The following is a 19,104-nucleotide window of genomic DNA, read 5'->3' as shown; positions in this document are numbered from 1 at the left end:
TTGATTTTATAACAATCCTTCTCAAGATGATTGTTTTTCCCACAATGTTTGCATGCCTTGTACCTGCTCCTTGAAAACTTCACTGCAAGTGCTTCTGTGTGCATTTTGCCCATTCTTGAAGTGTTCTTTCTTTCCTCTTCTTGTAAGGCACTGATAATGCCCTCTAATGTGGGTTGAGGAAGATTCTTCAAAGTAGTAACCACATAATCAAAGTCTTGAGGCATACTCTTTAAAAGCACTGCCATAGCATCATCCTCAGTGATAGGAGAATTAATTGAGGCTAGTTGTGTCATAAGACTCCTCATAGTGTTGACATGAGCAACAACATTATCTCCCTCCATTTTAAGTTTAAAGAACTTAATTTTCATATTTAATTTAGAAGTATGAGAGCTAGCACCAAATAATATGTCTAACTTATGCCATGCTTCAAAGTGGGATTCCAGATCTGAAATGTGGTGTACATAATCATCTCCCAAAGCTAATGCAATTATTGCATAGGCTTTCTCTATCCTTTTTGCATCTGCAGGTGTAGAAGTAGAGTCAGTGGCCTTTCCTTTACCTTTGGTTGTAGTTGATTCACCTTCCTGAGAAGATTGAGTTCCTTCCTTGACTAAGTCCCATAAATTTTCTTTCATAAGCATAAACTTTATCTTCATCAGCCAAGTATGAAATCCTTGGCCATTGAACTTGTCAATTTTATAAGTAGCCATGAAAGGGTCTTACCTTTTCCAGGTAGTGTCTACTCTCTTACAAAATGACTAATCTTGTGGAACAAAAAAATCTCCCTCACCATACAAATGTAGATTGCTAGAGATAAATTCAGAAAAGCCTAATTGTTTAGCATATTCATACCCAGTTGGCTTCTCCCAAAGTTTCTTGGCTCGGGTCTTCTTTACTTTAAACTTTGTCCTTCTTGTAGTCTTCTTCAAGTGCTTAGCATTGAAAGAACCTTCAGAGCTTGGCATTTTGACAAGAGATCAATCCCAACTGAACTTCAATCTGAAATTGCATTCTCTGATTTGTAAGGAAGGAAGAAGAAAGCTTCAAAAAGAGGTGATGGAGAAGATGATGAGGTGGCACTACCAAAGTGAGTTCTCCAAAGCCTACCAGCTCTGATACCAAACTCTGATACCAAATGTAGAAGATTGTGGGATAGAATAGATGCATCATGTCACAGAGAGAGAGAGAGAGAGAGAGAGAGAGAGAGAGAGAGAGAGAGAGAGAGCTCAAGTGAGGCAAAATCCATTGTATTAGAATGAAGGAATGTCCTTCATTATATAGAGTGAGAGGATGGTGTAGGCAACTCCCCTATATTATTGGCAATCAACCCCTACATCAGTGGGACTGGCCTAAATCAAAGGAACCTCCCATGTGACTCCTCTAGATGCACACATGCACCATAGAGCAAGCCCTTGATCACACTTATCCCAACATGCACTTCATACCTACTACAAGACACATGACTTGAAGGTCAATCTTGGTAAAACTAGGTCGTAATCTTCAATAAATCCCAACCATCCATGCACAAAGAGCATTTCAAGTTCAATGGATTACCAATGGGGGTGTTGCATCCTATACATACTTGCTTTGGCTCGATTTTCATGATGTGACCAATGATGCAAGCTCAACTAAGCGAGGGATACACCATGCTTGCTAGACTTGAGCAGTAGTGCTTTGACTCTAATTTCAAGATCCTCAAACCAAGTTTCTTTTCTTTAGCTCCATGGTCCTCCCTGTGGGTATGTATGGTAGTCCTTTTTGGGGACCTAACCTCTCATATGCAAATCTGGCTTGAGTGGAGAGGCTTCAGGTTCTCTTGCTATCACAGATGGTCCACAATAAGCCGTTAACCCCGAATCATATAGTTTTGGTTAAGTTCAAAGCATCCCCACTACAACTTGATGTAGCATTTCAACTATCACATACCTCTACTATATCACAGAGTATGGCTCTTATATTTAAAACCAATGTAGGTTACCATGGTTGGCCCTATCTTCATCCATGACTCTGGCAGCTGAGGGTAATCAAAGTTGTTGACATGCATGCATACATAGATGGTTTGAGAGTTTGGGGCTCCACATGGTCTAGTTATCACGCTTTCAATATTGCTTTTAAGCCCCCTCCATCCCAATCACATATCTTAAGGTCAACTAGAGGATCTCCGACATTCAAGACCACACCCAGTGAGCTTCTTATGAAGCTCAACTTCTGTTGGGACCATTACAAATGAGGGATTCATTGACCTACTAGGGTTTATACAAATCCAACTCCCCCACTCCTTGAGGATACCTAGGTAATCTCGTGTCTCATCGCAAGGACCTTGCATTGAGAGTGGACGGTAGGCTAATGGCATACCTAGAGAGGGTCACATCTATACGTTATGTGATCATTAGTAGATCAAGTTAGAGGAGCATTTCCCTTTCAAATGACCTATATACTATGAGATTTGAGGTCAATTTCATTGTCTCTTCAAGTATGGTTATGGACCCCTATCCAATTTCTTGTCTTATCCAAACAATAGATGCCTAGCGACTTTCATTCATGAAGTTGTCCAACACTAGGAGAATCTACTCTGGCACATATGTGCCATCAAGGTGCACAACTAGACTTCACTAAGAGCATGATTACTTGGGTTTTTCCAACCAACAATATGGACCAACAAACCCTAGTGATATGGCAAAGCTGAGGACCACAACAACAAGAGACATAACAAACTTGTCAACAAGCTTAGGCACATAATAGTAGGTTTGGGGACCTTCCCTCTATGTTCGAGGGCACAAACAATGGGCGTGGCGGTGGTGACAAAGTGCGGATCGTACTAGCCTAATCAATCACTTATTGAGCATAAAGATCACGAAGGATCAAACGAAATATGGAAAGCCATGGGGAGAGAGACAGGAAGTATGAAACACTCAATCTATTGCAAATCTATTCCAATGTGCTTGTAATCAACAATACATGATAGGCTTCGTATATAGAGAGAGCCTTGTAGTCCACATCCTAGGGTGGCTACTTTAATTCTTTCCTATACCATACCTTAGCCCTTTAATCTATGTGCTCATGGCACCATATCTCAACACCTCCCCTTGGTGCCATGATCCTTTGGCTACTACAAGGTGGTCAAATGTGAGTTACATTCCATCACCTCCCCTTAGTGCATGCATTACTACTTAAGGTGGTCAAGTGTGGTTTACATGTCAATACCTCCCCTGGGTGCTTTCATAGCTACTCTCAGGTGGTTAGGTTTGATTACAAACATATAGGCAAGGTTGGTAAGGGTTTTCGTTTCTCAATACATTCCATTGATGTCACCATTTGGCTCATGGCTTGATGACGATGCTGTGTAGTTGACCTACTGGTTCTTCAATCTGCAATCTTCTTCCTTGTGTAGCTTCATGCATGATGCTTTGTTCTTCCATGTGCCTTGATGCTTTATGTGTGGATGCCATGCTTCATGCTATGGTCATCCACTTGTGCTTTTGGCATGCTTTTTGCATTCATGCATTGCTTTATCATTTGTTGCAAAGGTCTTACCAATGGATTTCTTTCAATATTGGCAATGTCTAATTGCATACAATGATTCTGACTTGACAGGTGCATAGAGCTCAAAAAGGAGATCACTTTTCCTTTTTGGAGCGTGTGCAAATTCCTCCTGGATTGCAAGTTACGCTTTGTCGAAGTTTATGTGAAGAAGGGGGTCTTGATGATGTGGCACAAGAGTTCATATCCTGCTTACAAACTGTGCTTGGCAAGGGGCTATGTGCTTAGGTGGCACTATAGGTGATGTGGCATATTAACCAATCCTAACCCTAAACCTAACCGTGGATAGTCTTCCCCATAGTTACATGACTGAAACCTAACCATGGTGCATCTTAACCACAGTTACTTGACCAATCCTATCTGCCATGTGTCAGTCAATGGTGACCTTGGTGGCTTTGGATTGTTGTGGATTTGGAGGCTGGGAGCTATGGCGCGTCGCAGAGCCGATCGTTTGGAGGAGACGTAGTCGTGTGCTGTTGGCGTATCTTCTACTGCAGGTCTAGCTTGCAGAGGCCGTAGGTGGAGCAAAGGCAGAGAAGGCGCAGTCCATCGAGGGAGCTTGGAGCTTGATGGAGCCACATGAGAGGCGTCTGGACACGGCCCGTTGGCCTGGTTGGAGAGTCGGAGTTTCGATGTTGTAGGAGCCATCGCACGGAAAGAGCGGGTCGTTGTAGCTGCGGGTCCTTGAAGCGGAATAATATGGGAGCACTGGAGCTGTGAGGCGAGAGCTTTGGCGAGTCTGTGTTGAAGAAGGCGTTGGCGATGGCGCTAACTACAATTTTTCAGAGCTGCTGGGAGGACGTGTCTACTGCTTCGCTCACTGTGTGTTGGACGTGTGCGTTGAGCTATGCTGAGCGTGGAAACAAAGAGCTGATAGAGGGCGCCACTACCATTGCTCGGTGCTGCAGTCCGTTCATTGCGTGAGGCTCGAAGCTTGTGGAAACCGAGATAGAGAAGCCATGGAAATCTGTGTTGATGGCCGGCTATAACGACAACTCCTAAGGTCTCTACAGGCGAACATTTCCAAGCTAGCCGAGATGTGATTATGGCTGATGTAGCATCCTTGAAATTTTGACGTTTGGCGCAAGGATAGAACGTATGGCCGCCGCTGTAAATCTATAACCAATCGTTCACAGTTTGCTTCACCATCTTTCAAGTTCAAGCTGCATCTTGTTGACTCCAAGATGCTATCGCACCGCTTTGGGAGTTTTGGCTCCAGGGGCAAAGGAAGAGTCAAGATCTTTAGCTAAGGGAGGCTGTTATAGAGAAGCTACTTTGCTTGATTGTAGCATTGTAGATAAGCTAGAGCCGTTTGCTATGCCAGTTGCTTGGCTAGGTTGAAGTAGATGTAGATAGGCTCACAAAGCTCTCTTTTCATCTATGAACAGAAGTGTCTTTTTGGAGACTCAACACACTCTTTCTCTCTCACAATTGGAAGACAGAAATTTCATGAACTCTTCTTTCACGAAAACATTAAGAAACCAAGAAAGAACTTTCAATCTAAAACTAAAACTAACCTAGGAGAACTCATGAGCTCCTAAGGCATGCCTATAACTGATCTAAGAGACTAGACCTAAGCTCTGATACCATGACAAAGTGTGGATCGTACTAGCCTAATCAATCACTTATTCAGCACAAAGATCACGGAGAATCAAACCAAATATGGAAAGCCATGGGGAGAGAGACAGGAAGTATGAAACACTCAATCTATTGCAAATCTATTCCAATGTGCTTGTAATCAACAATACATGATAGGCTTCTTATATAGAGAGAGCCCTTTGAATAGCCAACACATGTGTGATCCTCTCATCTACATCTCTCCTTGTGGATATCCTCAATCCACATCTCCACATCTTGTAGTCCACATCCTAGGGTGGCTACTTTAATTCTTTCCTATACCATACCTTAGTCCTTTAATCTATGTGCTCATGGCACCATATCTCAACAGGTGGAACTTGTCACCTCAACTTTCACATCTAAAGAAGCACATGAATGTAGAGAAGAAGCCTCTCTCCCTCTCTCTCTCTCTCTCTCTCTCATCCTCTTTGCCTTTTGCTATTGGATTTTTGTTCAATGAATAAAGAAGATAAGGATTTAATGAGTTCATTATGAAACATGTGAATTTCCTACTTCATTATACTCGTGGAAGATATTGATTAGGACTACTATATAGGGGATTCTCAAGCAACTAGAGACATAGCTAAGAATTTCCTTATAATGACATCTCTCATTTCAACTAGGATCATTGTCTTCCTCATCAATTGTTTCTTCATTCTTACCATCAATTTTAGCTCTTCCACATGATGAATCTCATTGATTTCTCACTCTTGAGTTACACCTCGATTGACATTCTATATTTATTGGGGATCAAAGACACCTTGTATAAACTTGTTCATCCTTGTCTTTTATTTTTGTAGTCTTCAGTACATGTCCACTTATTTGGTAGAATTAGTAGATTCTCATCACTTTTTAGTTCGTGTCATGTGTGTGTACAAAGATCTTGAGCTATTTGAGGTCAAATGGCACCAAAGAATTTCATTGAATGCTTCAAAGTTGACTCATGCATGTCAACTTAAGGTTTTTCATGTCACAAGTGTGGGCTCAAAAGCAGTCATGAGAGGAAGTACAATAGAGAAGAGATGTGCAATCAAGGTCGTTAGAAGATCAGCTGCGTCACCCTTGCACCGTAACCACATCACCTCTTCGTGAGGTGTGACAATTTTCGATTCAAAGCATGTAGGGCGTTTGGAATGCTTCAACCATGTCTGTGTAGTAATCAACAACATCGACCACATACATGCAGTCTATTTCAAAAGAGGGAACCATAACACCGCATCAACATTCGTATTAAATTTTCAGTTGATTTGCTTTGTTTTGGAACAATAGTTGGCAAGAGAAGCTGATTGATTTGCCGCTATGTTGATCTCCAACAATCCCTTTCCCTCTCCAAGCTCTTTTAATCCGTGAATCCTTGTCAGCCTTCTCTCATCCCCTTTTCCCCTCGTCTCAGCCCTCATATCATGCTTTGGTAACTTTTTAACTCTTAGGGCTCTAAGATACAGAATAACAATATTAATAATTCCTGTTGGGTGCGTGATCAAAATGATCTTGCTCTGGTTTCCGTTCAAATTAAAGTTTAAGCAGAAAACAAAATATTACAAGATTATTTGGATGCATATCATGGCAGCGAGACAACCTCACTGGAGTTAATCCCTTTTCCTTTGAACTCTGGTATACTTAGGCCAGAAGTATGAATTTAGCCAATATAAATTAGATTCAATCAAGTGTTATGCATGAACCGGAGTACTTGTACAAAGAACGTACAAAGAATTAACATACATGCATCGGTGCCTGTAAAAGAAAGGAATATATTCCTGATTCGGTATGCTTTGCTAAGGTACCATTACTCAAGCAATCTTCTTGTTGATTGGAGCTTCCGGCCTTTGCTACACCCAACCAATTCTAGGAAGTCGCTAAGGCCTCCAACTAACCTAACATTAGCATGCAATGAAATGGGTTCATGTAGAAAGTAGTATTTGATCTCTTTGGCCTACAACGATTTTACACATTGTCAAGCTCCACGAGGAGCTCTATTAGACTTGAAGGGTTTGAATGCCGTAAAGATGGGGACAACATTTCTTCCAGTTCCACCACAGTTCTTGTTCTGTATAGCTTGGTCCAAATCTGTCGTTTGGCGTTTTAATATTTCAAACAAAGAAAGACCTGACCTCAACTCTTTACTGGGTTTCTGGTTCTTCTTCACTGGAACTCCTCCGGGCTGAATTTCTGGACCATCTTTCCTTGGGCCTTGAAGAGGCTCTAGATTTTCCTTGAGTTCCTGAATGGCAAGTATGTCACGCTGAAATTAAACCAGTCAAATAGTAATGGAACGCAGCATGAGAGATATGATGCTAACAATACCATCTCCACTAGATGATCCACATTTGTTGACAGACTGTGACTGCTGTTGCTATCATCCCGTCCAAATATGAAAGACCTTGTGCCAGATCCACTGGAGCTTTGCCTTTGTACTGGCTGCAAGGATGAGCTTGCAGTTCTCCGCAGAAAAGAAGACTAGAAAGCACAAATAAAGGAACCTTTAATGTAAGTTTTTCAAGTTGGTAGTCGTGTCACAGTACTGCATACTTTTAGGTGTTCTCTAAAACGGCAGGTTTGATAAGGTAGAACCACAGTAAAGGTTTTTTAAGGATTGCAAAGAGTGTCTGACCTTTGAAATCCAACAAGGGCTGGTTTTTGACATTCCACTTAAACTTCTGCTTCCAACTGACCCTAAACATTCACCAGTTTTAGAGAATATAAGGTTGCAGTGAGCATCAATCCCAGTAAACCAAACAGAATATGTACCAACATTTTCGTTCATAAGCACAGTTTTTAAGCAGACCTGGAAAGGAACAGCATATTTTGTCTTACCTATCTTCATTTTTTTGTGTGTAGCTACATTAATTTTGTTGATAAGTTCATAGACTTCCCTTGAAGATTCATCATCTGCAGGTAGAATAAACTCTTCTTGTTCCTCCTTCACAAGCAGTACAAGACAAACTTGTTTAGTTCATGACTTTCACAAATATGCACAAGAAAATCAAGTAAGCACCTTGAATACCATGTATAAGCCAATTTCTGAACACAAGCACATTGAAACAGAAAATAAACTCATCATTGTGGCTGTGTCCTTTCATGTTATCTACTCATCATATTCCTATCAGATCATAAATATGGTTCTCTCCTACCCGTACAATCAATCTTCATTGAAGTATGGCTTCCATATTCATGCACAAAAAGACACACTTTGACTTACAGATTCTTCAAAAAACCACTGCCGCAACGCTCTTTGCTCTGCCTCCTCATCATCGGACGACTCACGAATCTCATCAAACTCTTTTGTTACCCTAGTCTCACCTTGGTAATTCTCATCCTTTAGTGCATTCACATCCTGGTCATTGTCATCAGGAAACTCAGAAAGCCTATGTAACGCTGTTTCCAATTGGGTCTCTTCCACTTCCTTTAGTTCATCTACGTCAACTTCTGCAACCATGTCGTCATCTTCTTCAAGAAAGTCTAAGCCTCGCTTCTGGCTTTCCCTTGGTATCCATCCAGATTTCAGTCTAAGTAGGATGTCATCAGTCATCACAGCATCTTGCTGCTCTAGCCATTTACGATGCAATTCAGCACGCTTATGCACATCACCCGCGTCCTCCTGATGGATATCGTGTGCTACCAGATCCTTCAGATCTTCGCCTTCATCTGGATCCTCTTCCTCCCCCACACCAAGAAGATCTTCATCTTCGTCCTCTGCCTCATCATCAATCAGGAACCTTACAGCAGGAGCAGTAGCTAGATGCAAAACTTCATTCTGTTCCCTGAGGGTTGGATCCAGATTCTCCTTGTTACTATTTTCATCAAGCCAGCTACAATTCATGAAGGAACAAAGTGTGTCTCTGTAAGGATACCTCAGGTATGGATGTCAACCAAGAAAAACACTTTAAGTGACATGCATACATTGACTTATGAAAGAGTTCAAACATCTTTGTAGGGAAGGATCTGATATTAGAATTTTGGACCACCCAAATTCAACTTCCAAAGAAGAAGTGCAACCTTAAACTTACTGTTCAATATCATCTTGGGTCTCTGTATGGAGATGCAAATTCAGCTGGGGAACACAACCTAAGACTCCATCTTCCAGGTTTGTAGCAACATTTTCACCCAGATCTTTGGGATCATTTTGTTGAGAATGGCATAATAAATCCTGCCATATAGAATAAACAAATCACCATATCAGGTTTGTAGTGCACAATGACTGAAGTTGCTTTTAATGTAAACCCAAAAGAATACATCACTGTATCATCATGATCTAAAAGACCAATCTCTTTTTTTGAAGGACTCCTACTTGAAAAACTGCGATTAACCTCTGGAAGAGCATACCAAAGGGAAAAGACTGATTTTACTCTTTGCCATTTGGTATGCTCTTCCAGAGGTTAATAACAGTTTTTCAAGTAGGAAAATTCCATCACTATTGATGACAATAGAATGCATTGAAGCTAATAAAAAGATAAAGGAAGAATGCAGTATGAAGATCATGCCTGGCTGTCCTCTATAGGTGCACGAAAAGCATCTCCGCTTCCAAATAAGTCATTGCTTGTAATCTGCAAAGAGTAATAAAGAGAAAACAAACCTGAGAAAGAAAATCTGACAAGCAGAGCTTGCTCATTGGGTTATAAACTGTGTTTGTCACTCACAACATCAAGTCTAGACGCGCCAATATGCCTTTCAGGTGTGCTGAGAACACTGCTGGTCACCATTGCTTCACTTTGTATTACTTTGCAGACTGTATCTTCATCCTGCAACATGAAAAAGTAAATTCAGAGACTCATCTGGTAAGAATCTCACACATGAACATGGCTGCCGATTCCAGGAGAGTGCAAATTTTAAATATGATAAGTTACTGCTTTTTCATTAATCAATCAGAGCTTTCCATTTTGTACAAAATACAAACCTCTAGATTAGTCCTGCAGGCTCCACCATCAAATTCATTGTTTCCCGGTAGGTTGTCAGCATGTTCTTTGTATTGAAAGGACTCATCTACTTCCATTGCTTCTTCTTCATTGCAAAGGTCTACAGATGTATCTTTGTCGCTAAATTCATTTCCACTTGGTATAACAGAGCTTACTGCTTCTTGAAGATAAGATAAAGGTTTCTTCTCTGATCTGCTTCATAGAGCAGGTATATTGACAAAGTTACTTGCAGCACTTTTGATGAAAATCAAAGAAAAACCCTATTAGACAGCTATACATAGAAAAATCTTAAACAGCTCTACTTAATAGTATCCCGAGAATACTTCGCGAACATTGTAAACCTCTCTCTCTCTCTCTCTCTCTCTCTCTCTCTCTGTGGATAGCCCAGGTGCCCAAGCTGGGCACCGTAGAGCACTACCGTTTATACAAGCATATTGGAAAAGGATAGAGACCATCCACAAACATTCTCTCATCAGTGAGTTGGAGGTGAAAGTCAAAACCCCATACCCCATCCTGCTTAAAGAGAGACGAGTATTGAACCCGTTCTTTGCACAGGCAAAGATGCATGACCATCCTCAATCACTCCCCATCTGAAGGTCTATCTTTGATTCTTAAATTGCTAATCAATTCACCTCGCATACTTGGATTGGATTTTGAAATTTTGGCTAAGTCCTAACCCATGGCTCTGAGACCTTCCATCTCCTTTCATTCCATCAACCTTCCATCTCCTCCTTCCTCCCAAAGGTGACCTTCCATCTCCTACATTCCATTGACCTTCTATCTCCTCCTTGCCCCTAAAGGTGCCTCTTGTCTTTCCACCTCCTCCCCAAAGCCTGCCTCTTGTCTTTCCATCTCCTCCCCCCTCCAAGCCTCCATCCAAGAGCTCCTTCTTTATGACACGTGGCAGGCTCTTCTCTTCCAAGCTGCCACATGTCCTCTCTTTTTTTTTTGGGTGTACGTGGTTAATAGGTTAAAGGTGTTACCTCTCAAGCTTGGAAAGATCGATACAAGCAAGATCCCACAAAAAGCATTGGACGCCACAAGAATCAAAGGGTGGCACAAAGCATAGAATAAAACGCGTTTTTTATTTTTTGAAACATTTTCAAACGTTGCCAAACGTTTGGAAATAAAAAACGCATTTTTTTGGCAGTGGTTTTTGGGGCAAAAGGCCCTAAGGTCAATTTTCGGCGCTATTTTTTATCAAAACAGTCAAAGGAGCTGTTGCCATCACGCTTTGTTGGAAAACGCCTTGCCGGGCTCACTTCTAAGTGTATGAACATATTAGATTGCTGAAATGTTTTCCTCTATGTTCCTCAGTGTTCTAGGTGCCATTAGTGCATGAAATCATGCATTTTAGGTCCCAAGAATGTGTACTTATATAGTAGGCATATAATTTTTGGTAAAACAAGTGCCTGAATTGAAACAGGTTTGGAAAACTTTGCAAACGTTTGGAAACGCATTTCCAAACGTCTGGCAACTATGGCACGGAGAGGGAGCTAAAAGGATGGAACAGTGGGAAATACTGGCTACCAATATCCCAGACGATGGAGAAGAGATCAGAAATCTGGTCATGCAGAAAATGCTACAGAAACAATGGTAAGACCCAGGCCCGAAGATGGGCTTCTACAAACGAGAGATCAATCAAATGGACAGGTATGAAATTCAGGATTATCTTGTCCAGGACATATCATGGTACAAACAGCATTTAATCTGTAAAGTGAGGACCAGCTCTCATGAACTAGAGGTGGAGAAGGGTAGGTAGACAAGACCCACAACGTCCCTGAATGCAAGTCTCTGTAAATTTTGTCCCACAAGGAGGACGAAAACGAGGAACATATGCTCCTCCATTGCCAAGCGTACGCACACATAAAGGAAAAATACAGCAGCAATGCCACCAGCCTGATCCACAGGCTGTTTTGCAAGGTTTCTCACTTGGAATGCAGTGTCTACGAATAGACATCAATGTATAGATCTAACAACAAGGTGATGATGAGGGCCTTGAAGCATAGAGCCCACCTAAAGGGTTATAACATATGAATAAATGAAGATCCCACCACAACACGATTTGTGGAAAGGATGGAAGATAACCAAGAAAGAAGGAAGAATGACTATTTTGAACAATGGTAAAGTGATGATTTTTTAGAGGACAAACCAGCAGTAACACATAGCAACTAGAGACCCTCATGATAATCATAGTTACCAGCCGAAACGGAAACGGAAGAAACGGAAGAAACGGAGTTTCCGGGCCCCGCCGAAACGGAAACGGAAGAAACGGCAATATGATACAATTTATGTATAGAATTTTATTTTTTATACATAATATAATTATCAATAGAGTGCAATTTGCAAATCATACATAATACAATTATCTAGACTTGAAGATTCAGCCTTCAAGCATCAATGCATCATTCATACTTCTTGGAGCCAGTGCCTCCTTTATAACTATCTAGGAGGGAGACATGGACCCAATAAGCATCTCTCGGCATTGAGGAGGATGGAGAGGTGAGAAGGAGGATGGAGAGGTCACAAGTGAGAAAGGATGGAGAGGTAGAAGGAGGATGGAGAGCTCAGAGGTAAAAGAGGATGGAGAGGTGAAAGGAGCCTGGAGGATCAGAGCTTAGAGGTAGAAGTGAAGGAGGATGGAGAGGTTACAGGTAAGATTAAAGAGAGGATGGAGAGAAGAAGGATGGAGGGATGGAGAGCAGGCTGCCAAGCTGCAGCTTTTGCAGGATGGAGAAGATGGAGCAAAGGATGAAGAGGATGGAGAGAGAAGGATGGAGGTCCGAGGAAAACGGGATGGAGAGTCCAAGAGCAAAGGATGGAGGGATGGAGAGAGCTTAGAGAAGGTGGAGAGAGCAGCAAGGATGCACAGGAGGAGTGCGATCGGCGGGAGGCGGCGAAAAATGGAGCCAGGCGGGGAAATCACGACTTTTGGGATTTAGGGCAAAAACAGGTTTTACGAAACGCCGTTTCTTCAAGAAACGCCGTTTCCGTTTCGCCGTTTTCGTTTCCAGCCAAGAAACGGCCGTTTCGTGCAACTATGATGATAATGTTTGGAATGTAAATGAACTCCTTAGAGTCTCTTCTTGCAAATGTTGATCCTTTCATTACCATGAAGACATGGGATCATGAAGGAAATGAACTCTCACAAACATATGGCTTGTCAAGCATTCCATATGGAATAAAAAGGAGTACATAAGTGGCACATGAGATGGGCGGATTGCATAATAAAGGAATTCAAGAGAAGCCTTGGAACAGATGGGACATTTATATGGTTAGAAATCATGCATGGGCAGCAAAGATGCTTCCTTGCAGCATGCAATTATGCTTCTCTTAAATCCCCTATCTACAAAGGAGCTAGTTTTCTAAAAGGGATCCCTTCTACCAAATAGTCAAGACTTACAAAAGAAGAAGCTTTTATCTTAGTAGGTGACCACAGACTTCAATGCCCATAAAGGATCTAGACAAGCGGCAATAACAGTGAAAGGCAGAAACCCTTTATGGATGGAGAAAATGGACAGGAATGAAGAGGACGCAACAATTTGGACAAGGGTCTCAGAAGGAAAAGGAGAAATAACAGCAATGGGAAAACGTTTACTCGCCTTCTGTGGGTGCCACTATCTCCAAATATGGCCAAAAACCTTTTTGAAACTGTAAAATTAGACGCAGGAGAGAAAATGTCTAATCGCCTTACATGCCTATTAGATTTCATCTCAAAGGAGTTAGAGGAAAAAAGCCAAATACGAGAATAAAATACGAGACCACACCCATTCATATTGACTTCAGGAAATGTCAACAATACAAAGGAGACTTAAAGGCAAGGGTGCAGGAAACACAATGGCCTGCAGCATTGGGAGAAATGAATGCAAGGCGGAGCTCTATTTGTAAAAGGATAAAGGCAGGAGCAAAGGTATGTGTTGTAACACATGACGAGAATTGCAAAACAGCAAGGGCAAAGCAGAAGATGCCAAAGAACATGAATACAAGAAAACAATTATATTTTAAGAAAGAGAACATTCTTTTTATAGAACTAGCCAGAGCAATCATGGAAACTTTGGTTGCAGCACCCAAGAAGATCTTGGAAGGAATTACATGCAGGTGAACTGGGAGTATATTAAAGCACTGTCAGAGGGCCATACGAGAGGGAATGGATGAAGAAAACAAGTGTCAATTTCTACTATAGACTTGGATGTTTCTTTAGCATAGATGAGGTGGATAAAGGTATCAAACATTTGGTAAAAGGAAGAATATACAGCATACCTCTAGCATGAACAAGTATATCACGCAATGCTCACAATTTCTATCATATGGCCTAATCACGTAGTTCTCTCTTTTAAAGAGACTGTCATTCTAGACACTGAGATCCACCTTGAGAATCAGTACTGCCTGGAGAATTTACAGTCTTTTAAATTGTCTGTCATTCTAGACACTAGGGTCCACCATCAGCATCAGTACTGCCTGGAGCATCTATCAGATCAGTACTGGCTCGAGCATTTACATCAGGGATCTGCCTGTTTGTATCCCATGGGGGATCTACTTCATCCCTGACTTTCACTTCAGTCCTGCATTATTTGTCGAATTTCAAGGATTTTGCTCAGTTTGGCAGCAAATAGAGCCAATAATTGCTGGTTGTTTAAGCAATGGACTGCCCAATCGTCACAAGTGAGAGGTAGCTAGTTGGATATTTTATCAATTCCATCTATTTGGTGGTCATGTGCAGATGCTCCAGGCATCTACCAGCTGAATCAGAAACATTGGCACATTTTTTGAGAGCATTCACATGTTTTCCTGTGAGAATGGCACAATAATATGCAAGGTACAAGTCAGTTTTCAGACCTAGCCAAGAAGGGTGGATTTGCAAGCTATATACAAGTGCATCGGTGGAAAGATGAAGGTGATGTACTGCTCTATTGCAGCAATTAAGTACATCAAGAACTTGCAGCCTCTTACTCTCTACGATCTGTTTGAATTGACAGTTACATCAGAGAGATTCAGAAGCACAGAAAGAAATCATTTAAAACTTTGGAGTTAAAAAACAAATAGTCTGAGGGTTCCTCAATTTCATCATCTGTGTGAGTGGCGTAGCTACTTTTGTCTGCACGAAAAAATTCATATGCTTATCTTCATCATAGATCTTGTTCTCTAGAAGACATTAGCCATACATATCATTTCATTTGATCTCTCACTCGCAAAACCAGCACAAACAGAACCAAACAAAAGTACTGGAAAGAAGTATTCCAAGTGCACCTATGCCATACATTCAAGAACTGAATCAATCGGCGTCCATATAGCCAATTAATTCACTAAGAAGAGTCACCCGTGTAGGATATGGTAGCTTAGTAAGATGAGTCGATTAATTCGACAAGAAGAGTCACCCGTGTAGGATATGGTAGCTTAGAAAGATGAGTCACATGCATTATTTTTGCAGGACTATTGTCCAAATGCAATGTACTGTTCATATAGACGATTGGCAACTCACCAACACAAATGTCTCAATTTAACAAGAGCATATTCGAATAGTCCCATAGGAGGATCAGAGCAACAAGTTGTACAAAAATGAACACAGTGAGGCACCTACATTAAGAGTTAAGATGTGTAAAAGGAGTCATTGATAATGGGAGGCCAAAGGTATCAAAGCAAGGGATCCTACACTATACTGGCGTGAATTCAAACTGTGCGGATTGCTCGAGTAAATGATTGAACATATGGATCGATACACGACTTTCAGGATGACCAATTCAAGGAGCACAACCTTACCCTTGAGCAAGCTGCAGCTTCCGCGTGCGAATTTTTTCAAGCACAGAAGAGATAGATTTCCCAGCTGGCTGTTGAGGTCTGAAGGAGACGCATGTAGTTTCTGATTTAAGCATCAACAGCAAAGGTTACTTCCAGCTGATCGTAATCTAGATTTTTATTATAGGAGAGATTTCTGATTTAAGCATCAACAGCAAAGGTTACTTTCAGCTGATCGTAATCTAGATTTTTATTATAGGAGAGACAGAGAGAGAGAGAGAGCGTGCGAGAGAGAGAGAGAGAGAGAGAGAGAGAGAAACGAGGTAGGACGGACGTCAGGTACCCCGAAGAAGCCGTTGGGATTGTGCATGCATTTCGTCCAATTCAGCCATTCTTACCTGAAAAGCCCAAACGGGTGACCCTATCAAGAGATAAGGAGAGAAGGCAAGATAGTGCACTATGCAATGCCAAATTTACCCTTGCCGACCTTTCCTCTTGTTGCGAAATCGTTCTCAGCAGGTCTTTCTGCGTCCAAGAGCTTTGGAGTCGATTCTTCAAGCACCCTCCTCCCCTTTGCAAGCAGGTTCAGAATTGCTTCTTCATCGTCTTCATCTACCAGTTCCTCTAAATCATCGTTTTCTTGTGCAGCTTCACTCATTTCATCGCTTTCGGCCCCTTCTTCCTCGTCGTCAGAGAAATCACAGGCTTTGGCTTCAATATTTGATTCTGCTTCGTTGCTTGGAAGGGTTGCCTTCACATGCATATGTACCAAAGTAGGCTCCGCAGCTGACTGAAACTTGATACTAGAACTTGCCTTGCCGAGGCCTCCGTGCTTGTGCTTGTCCTCCTTTCCTGAGCACGAGTCATCTGCCTCTGGCATTTCAGCAAGACCTTTCTTTAATCTTTTAAGAGATTTTCTGGGAGACGCCAATGTCCCTTTGGCAAAGAGGAGAAAGTCGTCATCATCACTCTCTATGCTTGACATTCTGAATCCTGATTCTGCCACTTGTTTGTAATGCTTCGAACGTCGGCTCGCTCCTTGCCTCTATCCTGCAAGTCGACGATGGCAAATTTGCACTGCCACAACAATTTTTGAAATATGGCGCCAAGCTGCCCAACAAAATTCGACTTATATAATATAAGACGTAGGCACATCACACACACACACAGATACGTACAATTACAATGAACTAGATTTGCTTGCGGCACGCCTAGGAGCAAGTAACTAGTATTTCATCAATTTTTTTTGGAGAAAATCAACTAGAAAAATAGTGGACATGAGACGCGACACACGGCCCCTTCCCTGCAAATCTCAAGGGTGGTGATTTGATTTCGTGATGTCCATATTTTGGAAGCTCAAGTCCAACAAATACATAAAAAAGGCGATACAATAAGTGATCATCGTTAAAGTCTATAGGATATTATCACATGGACTAGAACCATATGAATAAAGGTGTCATCATCCGTCAATCTTCCATCCATCTTGGATTTCATTGCTCCCTTGCATCGACAACGTGCATTAAACAAGAGGAATGTTGTAAGAATTTAGATTGAAAACAATAAATTTTCAATGGACAAGTAATTGGATATATTTATATGATAATATATAATATATAATATATAATTATTATAACCACACATAGTGTGGACGAAGAAGCGGCGCGCTTCCTTCCCCAAAGAGTTATAATTCGAGAGAATAGGGCCTTTCTTGGGTGCCGAGATAACGTCGAGAATATAAACACCGAGAATATTAGTGCTGAGGATAAGTCTCGCAAATGGATAAGAAACGGGCATATTACTTGAATGTCGATAGGCGTAATTGTAGTCGAAACGCCGAAAAAAATCACTACGAGCAACGCGATAAGCAAAATTTAAATTATCTTTGTCTTTTAGCAATTTATTTGATCTTAGAGGCAATATCTCGAAAACTTGCCAATGTAAGCCTGAGAGGATCTGCGTGTGTCCTGAGCGGGATGATTTCAACATTCTCAAATCGTTCAGGAGACTGTGGACAACACAAAAAGACAACTATCATTAGAGGAAGTCAGAAGCAGAGCACGTAACATTCTCACTCTCCACTTAGCTCTAGCGTTACATGCCTCTCCAACCACAGGAAAATGGGAGTCTGAATATTGTAGTAAGTTAAGCTTTCAGGCTTGTGAGAGTAGACCATAAGGTCATCGCGAGGCTCTCCAAAGCTTCACATGCCAAGGCTATGCCACGCTCGCCTTCATCTCTTCAAGGCCCTTGTTACACTTATGTGCTAGCACCTGCTTAAACACAAATCCATGTTGAATGCTTGCAGCTACTTAACACCAAATCATGGAGGCTGGCTGGCTTCCGACAACCTCATTGCAGTGTCTCCATTGTAGCTAACACGCGGAGTGATAGGTAGATGGATCGATCAATCAGCATCATTCCCATAGAGCTCTAATCATTCAATCGTCTCGCAACCTCAAATCTATAAACAAAAAATACCGAACCCACATCGACTGGGAGAGAATCCTACCTCGGAATCTCTACACTGTTGGTTGAAGACACTACAAGCACCAGACCTCTCCAGTGTTGCTTGGAGACACAAACAATGCTGACAATCATGTGCTTGTTACAAATTATATAGATTTATGACAAAAGCACTTATATGCTTTTCTCCCATCCTTTTGATAAAAAGCTTACCTATGCTTTTGCACCTTGCTTTTCACACCATTAGATTTGCTCAAAATCAATGCCCATGATTGTGACAAGTGGCTCAAGTAGAGCTCAAAAATGCAAACTTCCCCCTAGGCTGCCTGCCATTATTAAGGAACTTCAGGTGATTTTCTACCATAGACTACAATCAACCAAGTTTTGAACCCTCCAAGCTTTCTTTCTTGCTCCTTCACTAATACGTTTGTATAAATTTTAGGAAGCTTTGCACATACTATGCTAGTGCAATTCCATTCCTTGTCACTTTTCGCAACACAAGAGCCCCTACCATTCTATCAAATTGCTTGTCCTTCTTCTCCTTTAAGCTTTCCTTCTTCTTCCTTCACCAATTCTCTTGTAGAATTGTTTAGGAAGCTTTGCCAGTACTGTGCTGCTGCGATGCCATTCCTTGTTGCTTTTGGGCATCACAAGAGCTCCTACCATATTAATAAATAGCCTGGCCTTCTTCTCCCCTAAGTTTTCTTTATTCTTCCTTCACTTGTCCTTTTGTAGAATTTTTATGCACATATTTGAGTCTCTTAAGTTCCAAGACCATGCCTACCCTCGACGAGATACAAGCTCAATTCCTCAATGCCAAATCTATAGACCCAGAGTC

At 41.5% G+C, this 19,104-nt stretch overlaps 1 protein-coding gene across 1 annotated transcript; it reads right to left on the bottom strand.

Moving 5' to 3' along the window:
• Positions 1-6,811: 6,811 nt before the first annotated feature.
• On the bottom strand, positions 6,812-16,892 carry LOC147899803 (DNA ligase-like protein). Its single transcript, XM_087377086.1, has 12 exons — positions 16,291-16,892; positions 16,147-16,201; positions 15,828-15,927; positions 10,052-10,262; positions 9,795-9,896; positions 9,639-9,701; positions 9,165-9,304; positions 8,357-8,966; positions 7,972-8,077; positions 7,769-7,830; positions 7,462-7,614; positions 6,812-7,378 (listed from the first exon to the last, which is right to left on the bottom strand). The coding sequence occupies exons 1-12, from the start codon at positions 16,786-16,788 to the stop codon at positions 7,112-7,114; spliced, it is 2,367 nt and encodes a 788-aa protein (XP_087233212.1). The 5' UTR covers positions 16,789-16,892; the 3' UTR covers positions 6,812-7,111.
• Between the last annotated feature and the right edge of the window lie 2,212 nt (positions 16,893-19,104).

Source organism: Dipteris shenzhenensis, chromosome 7 (genome assembly GCF_047967505.1).
Source record: "Dipteris shenzhenensis isolate YYH24624 ecotype China chromosome 7, Dip_SZ_1.0, whole genome shotgun sequence".
NCBI lineage: Eukaryota > Viridiplantae > Streptophyta > Polypodiopsida > Gleicheniales > Dipteridaceae > Dipteris > Dipteris shenzhenensis.
This window is presented reverse-complemented; position numbering and strand designations above follow the sequence as displayed.